The sequence below is a fragment of the Notothenia rossii genome (genome assembly GCF_949606895.1).
Source record: "Notothenia rossii genome assembly, chromosome: 3".
Taxonomy (NCBI): Eukaryota; Metazoa; Chordata; class Actinopteri; order Perciformes; family Nototheniidae; genus Notothenia; species Notothenia rossii.
In genome coordinates, this window is record NC_136901.1 from 5037334 (window position 1) to 5043882 (window position 6549).

Below are 6549 nucleotides of genomic sequence, written 5' to 3' on the forward strand. Positions count from 1 at the left end.
CCCCTGTTGCAATTTTTTTTTTAAATGATGAGTACATTATGATGGAGAATATGACAAATTAATCATCCAGCTTAATACATTTTCTTATTATATATTTGTATTAATAATTAATAATCAGTTATTGTTCTAAACATTGTTTGTATTTATCTTTTGTTTGTCATTCATTACATTCATTGTGTGTTCTGTTATAAACATTAACACAATATCAAAGAGTAATATCAACAGTAAACATATTTTAAAGCATTTTTAAAGTGATTTCTGTCTTTATAATATTATATAATCTTGAACAGTAATATGAACAATTAAAAATGTTTGCATTTTTGAAAGCTACTTATGCCTTAATAATATTATATATAACATTCAACAGTAATATTAACAATAAACATATTTATATTTATATATATAAACAACAATATTTGCTACATCCGTGCTCTCATCCAGCTGCAGAAATATTCACTAGGTCTCACTTGCTCCAAAAGCTGAGCAGATTCTCAGTTTCACTCTCAGTAGCGGCAGCTCTATTCTGATTGGCTTGAAGGGCGGTCGTGTGATTTAAAAAATAAAAATAAAATATTAATAAATAAAAAATATTAAAAAGATTGGCATCAAAGGACACAGATTTATATATAAGCAGTTATTAATTACATTAAAAAAAAAACTACAAAAAAAAGGTAACTTTAAAAAAAGAAAAACAATTCCCCTTTCCCTCAAACTTTGCGTGACCCCCCTGGCACCCCCTGCCGGCCCCCCGGGGGGTCGGGGCCCCCACTTTGAAAAACACTGAGCGAGGTAACTTGAAAATTTACTTTATTACACAAACTTCATACAGTTGTAATCACCACAGTTGTATAGAATGTAAATACATGTAATATTGAAACTGGAGTGTAGATACTGCAAAACTGGCAATGACAGGGCATTTGTATTGTGTCTGCAAATAAATTAAAATCATGACAAACAGATGCCTCATATGTTGTTTTCTAAGTAGAATAAGAATGTCATTGTTGGACAAATACCATGTAAAGTACATATATTACCTACCATCTCCATACGAATGTAAAATGAAAAAATAAAAAACGATATGGCATGCAGTTTGTCTCCAGCTACATACATTTTATACATTTTCAAAAGGTTCACATGCTGTCAAAAGCGAGGAAATAACTGAACGCACAGCTTGATCTGTGATGTACAGGCAGCACACACTGACCTAATGGCTCACTCTGCATGTGCAAAGACAAAAATACCTTTTCATTAAAGTGACTTGAAATATACTCATCCCCGAGTCTTTCTCCATTCTTCCACATGTCTATTTGTCAGTCTCTTCGCCTCCATCTATTCATCCAGAGTAAATCTTACCACAGACTGAACCATTCATCTACACATTTTAATTCCCTTATTGTAAATAAATCCCAGTGTCATAATCATTCAGAGTATTCACACAGCTCTTATTTTGACTTGTACTTCTGGGTAATTTCACCTAGCCGAGGTTTAGTTCAGATCATTTCAGAAACACTACATCCCTAAATGTAACACAGGTGCTGAGCAGTGGTGTAACAGTGATAATAAAAGCTGAACTTGAGCAGAGAACTATCCTTCCTTGTTTGCCCAAACAACCATCTCTACCTTTGCAAATCTATAATCCTGGAGCAACTTGATCATGCTTGTGTTGGTCCGAAATGATACTATAAGCCTGGTTTCCTTCCTCTCTCTGTGATTAAATATCTTTCCTCCTGCTCAGTATGTTCTCTCATACATTATTTACAACTAGAGGTAGGGTGTTGCTGTAAATCTCATCTTCTGGTCATGTTGTTCCGGTAACAGCAAAGTGAAACAGTCCCTGCAGCGTTACAGCACTTCCTGTCTCTGCAGACAAACTGGGAGTTTTTAGCCACTTCTCTCTTCTTAATATATCAGTAACGTGCTCTGTTGTTGGTCCTGGACATGGTGAGAGGCAGAGACACTGACGAGAGAGAGGAGACCTCCCAATACAGAGAGCGGGACAGGAACAGCTGGTAGAGGATCACCATGGAGATGGTCTGGCAGAGGATCACACCGATGGTCACCACCTGGAACGAGAGAAGAAGAGATGGCGGGTCAGAGACAGCCGGTGAACACTGGTGACATCATGATGTCGCGTTGCTGACATTTTATGAGTCTTCATACCTTCTCCCTCTGGTGTGCGTTAAAGATGGCCGACGTGAGGAAGATGACAGGATGGCATAGGAACCACAGGAAGCATCCCTGCAGAGGACAATTGAAGTTGGTTTTTGAGTGACGTTGATTTTCATTGATGTGAAGGTTATCCGACGGTGAAAGAATGCCACGATTGATTGATTGATTGATTGATTGATTAGCTCAGATGCTAACTATCAACTATTTTGAGTTATACATTTGTTTTGTTATTATCTACAGACTGGTACATTTCTTGAGGCAGTGAATTAGCGATGGTAGAATACTGGCAACATGGACACAAGGACCCCCACCTGATGCAGACTGGTGTGTCTTTAGGGCACATTAGCTGACTGTGTATTTATATGTCTTACCTTGGCGAAGCAGAGGTAGAAGTCTCTCTTCAGGGTGCTCCTCTCAGTGGAGATGATCTGGTAGAGGACGGAGGCCAGCAGGAGGGCGAGGACCACCCGGAGAAGCATGAGCAGCAGAGCGGCGACACTCTGCTGGATGTGGAAGCTGTGATGCTGACCCTCGGATTCAGAAAACTGCTCCCACAGCAGCAAGCCTCCCTGAGACCGACACAGTTTCACTCTCAATAACTTGAATATTATCATATGCTGATGTGTTTAAATCTAAACCACAGGCAGGTTTATCCACATGCATACAACATTTGAGGTTTTTAAATTAAGCCTCAAATGTCTGAAACAGAATCCTCTATTTAAAAAAAGTGGGAGGGCCAACACTTTTTTGAACAGTTAAATATTGTTTTTGGACTTGAGTTATTGGAAATGTTTGGACCACACAAGTCAGAAACAATTGTATGCAACCAAAACTGGAATCTAATTCTACAAATAACATCATATTAAGAGTGTAGCCTACTCTTTACCTGCAACTATGCATAATTACCAACTTTAAACACAATAAATAGACATGATTTAGAGTGTGTATATAAAGTGTATCTTCATGAAGCCCTGATAATAGCGTACCTGTACGACGACCCCCCCCACAGCCACGGCCCTGGACCTCGGGGTCTGTTCCCACTGCAGAGGGCCCGACTGAGGCTTCCTGCCGCGGCTCAGAGTCCAGCCCACACACAGACTCAGCAACATGTACAGCATGGACACCTGGGACACCATATCCCAGACTGCACCGGGAGCAGGAAGGGGAAGAGAGGATGGCACACAACTTAAAACTAAGGCCCAATCCCAAACCACACCCAACACACTACCCCAACACACTACCCCAACACACTACCCCAACACACTACCCCTCCGTTTGCACGTTCGCGCAGAGGGTCCGCCACATTAAGTGCTGTTTCAAACCAACAAGTGTGGAGCGGTGTGGAGGGGGAGTGGGCTATCAAGCCCTCAAACAGCGAGTCTGCAGCGGTGCTGACTTGAGACCGGTCTCTACCTGACCGGAGTCACGCTGTGTGTGTCCGTCAGGAAACAAGCTGTTTACAAGTAGTTCCAGCAAAACATCCACTGATAAACTGCGATGTTAACAACCTCATGATAACCTCATATGTTTTAACTTAGGATCATACCTGTGTTTAGTTAGAAAAAGGTAAATGTGTACATTTTATTATAAAGTTGTGTATATTTACAGACTGTCGGAAAAACTAAGAAGCTTATAAACATCAACACAATTAAGGATGTTTGGAGTTTTATTTGAGTTATTAATTGTAATTGTTTGTCTAAGAGATGCTGATTTGAAACCGTTGTTACATACAGTTACGGCATTTCCTGTTTCTGCCGGAGAGAGGGGAGGCCGTCCCAAAGCTTGCCGCTGCATTTACTCCCTCCATCTGACAGGAGGGAGCCTCGTTGAGCTGCGACTGCGAGTGTCACTACGTCACGGAGGGGGAGTGTGTAGGGGTAGGGTGCAGGGCGTGGTTTGGGATTGGTCCTAAATGTATACATGAAATATGAATACAGAGGAACATACACTCTGCCAGGCTGCCCATCAGATGGAGACCAACACCGTCTCTGGAGTACCTGCAGAACAGGAAACAGTGTATTCATTAAATACATAACGAAGAATACTGTAATGAAAATAATTCAAAGCAATCGCAGTTTACTTTCTTAAAAACTACGGGTGGAATTGCTTACATACATACATCATCATCACTCTTGCCTTCAACTCCTAATCCACTAACCCCTCGCCCGTATTCCACCTAGTTTAGCACTTGTTACTTATGTTGTTATTTTTCATCTTTACTTGCTTGTAAAGCGCTTTGAGCACTAGGAAAAGCGCTATATAAATCAAATGTATTATTATTATTATAATAATAAGAGGAGTACTGGAAAAAGCCAATATCCACTTCACCGAGAACTCCTTCATTATTACATCAGAAATGGAAATACTTACTGGAACTGTTGTGGTGAATATTTAAATGTGATGTAATTAGGTCTCCTGTCAGATGTTACCTGGCCAGGTGGATGTAGCTGCAGAGCGCCGAGCAGCCCTGCAGAGCCAGCACGGTGCTCAGCACTCTGAGGATGGAGTGCATCGGGCCGCCTTTCTTCAGAGCCTGCTGCAGAGGCTTGAAGTAAATACAGCTCGCTATGAAGTAGGCCAGCAGCAGGAGGAAGTAAAAGGTGTGGAGACCTGGGAGAGAGAGAGAGAGAGAATAGAAGAGTCTGTCACTCATGAATGATGGAGAACAATTCCTACATCTCTGGATATTAGAAAGTGGTCATAGAGCAAACCATTAGGCACTTTGAACCCTTTGAATATTTAATGTATTCTGAGTACACACAGAGCACGGGGTGTGGATATCTCTATTAAGACAGAAAACAAGGTTAATGAAAGGCCTGTATTGCAAGCAGATGTGTGATAAGAACCTAATAAAAGTCCTGATGGTATTATGTTGATGTCTGACCTGCCTCCTCTGCGCTGAAGTGCTCCAGAGGATTTCCTGCTGAGTCAGCGTTGAACAGCAAGATAGAGAAACTGAGATCAGGGTGAGAAGGGATCACTGCATCCTTCTGGAGGGACAGGAGACAAAGAGTGATACATTACTGCTGTCAATACCTTTGGTTAGTGTTTGATTCACAATAGTCCCACATTAACACAGAAAACTAACTAGACCAGGAACCCCGGTGTTCTGCGAGGTAAGCATATGATTTTATGATTTGTTTTTCCGAGCAGCAGCTGTGGTTTCCCGGCAAAAATGACTTGACGTGTTGAGAATATCATAAATATATTGTACACCTCGACTGATATCGGGTTTTTCCGATGCTAAACTATATTTTGCTGCTTCCCTCCTTCCACAGAAGTTTTCTCCTTAGCGTACACCTCTTCAAAATACCCAAACTATCCCTTTACGGCGGTTTAGTTTGATAGTTACCTGACATGTGTATCTGTCTGCGTACAGGACCTGCCAGGCTGTCGGAGTCGACTCTTTAGGGATCGTCTGGTTGTATTCATCTACAGTGAGCGAGACTGAAGCAGGAGGGCAAACACAGTGACGTTAGTATTGAGAAGGAGACTACAATCAAAGCAGCTGCATCCCGTCAGCTCTGTAGTGTCTCTTCTTACTGGCGTGCTGAGCTTTGCTGATCCTCTCCGAGCAGTTGAGGCTCTCCAGCTGTGAGTCCATGTCCTGAAACAGCAGCAGTCTGGACTCCTTCTCTGTGGCCAGGGGAACGTTATCCAGCCGGATCACCAGCAGACCATCAGAACCTGAGACAAAACGGGTCAGAGATATGTATTTATTTATACGATTCATCAAATCATCCCTGTAATTCTCACTATGCATTTTCAGTTTAAATGACTCACTCACAGTTATTCACCACAGATGAAATTACACAGCATTTAAGGTCGTTTTTTCCATAAGTGTTGGTTTTAGTTTTCCATTAGTTAAAAATATATATATTTAAGAAATTACCACAGTAGATATAATCCGATTAAGTGATGAAAAAAAGACATGATATATCACAAATAATACTGACATGTTGTATTTGCATCAAAAAATGACAGTATATTGAAAGACACTTCGTCATTACACCATGTTAAAATACTTATTAGTTAAAAACAGATTAAGATAAGCCTGTCACTGCAGAAATGACACGTTCGCATCTTTAAATCAGTGTTACCTTGGTACATGAATTTAGTGATGAACTGTCCTCTCTGCTGCCTCGCTGCTTCACTCTTAAAAAGTCCCGTCACACTTTTACCAAAAGCCTCAGAATTAAGCAGCACTAAAGCTGTAAGTGTGGCTAATAAATACGACATTGTTAACCAAATGCAGTTCACGGTTATCGACAAATACACTCATGTATTCAATGAGCCACGAAGCGATCGCTGACAGTTTGACTGATTTCGAATTCGGCGAATCAAACCGCGCCTTTGTTTCGCTCTCATGTGAAGCAACCA

At 41.2% G+C, this 6549-nt stretch overlaps 1 protein-coding gene across 1 annotated transcript; it reads right to left on the reverse strand.

Annotated features, from left to right (window-relative positions):
- Positions 1–790: 790 nt before the first annotated feature.
- Positions 791–6532, reverse strand: gpr180 (G protein-coupled receptor 180). Its single transcript, XM_079672651.1, has 10 exons — positions 6270–6532; positions 5713–5856; positions 5522–5616; positions 5054–5159; positions 4599–4779; positions 4117–4166; positions 3156–3313; positions 2541–2738; positions 2161–2238; positions 791–2063 (listed from the first exon to the last, which is right to left on the reverse strand). The coding sequence occupies exons 1-10, from the start codon at positions 6406–6408 to the stop codon at positions 1908–1910; spliced, it is 1305 nt and encodes a 434-aa protein (XP_079528777.1). The 5' UTR covers positions 6409–6532; the 3' UTR covers positions 791–1907.
- Between the last annotated feature and the right edge of the window lie 17 nt (positions 6533–6549).

Bases quoted from the DNA above. Each gene is read 5' to 3' on its own strand.
- gpr180 (XM_079672651.1), bottom strand. From the start codon at position 6,408: ATGTCGTATTTATTAGCCACACTTACAGCTTTAGTGCTGCTTAATTCT. The intron at 4,780-5,053 runs GTCAGACATCAA...TCTCTCTCCCAG, and splicing joins CTTCAGCGCAGAGGAGGCAG to GTCTCCACACCTTTTACTTC. The intron at 4,167-4,598 runs GTAACATCTGAC...CCTGTTCTGCAG, and splicing joins AGCTACATCCACCTGGCCAG to GTACTCCAGAGACGGTGTTG.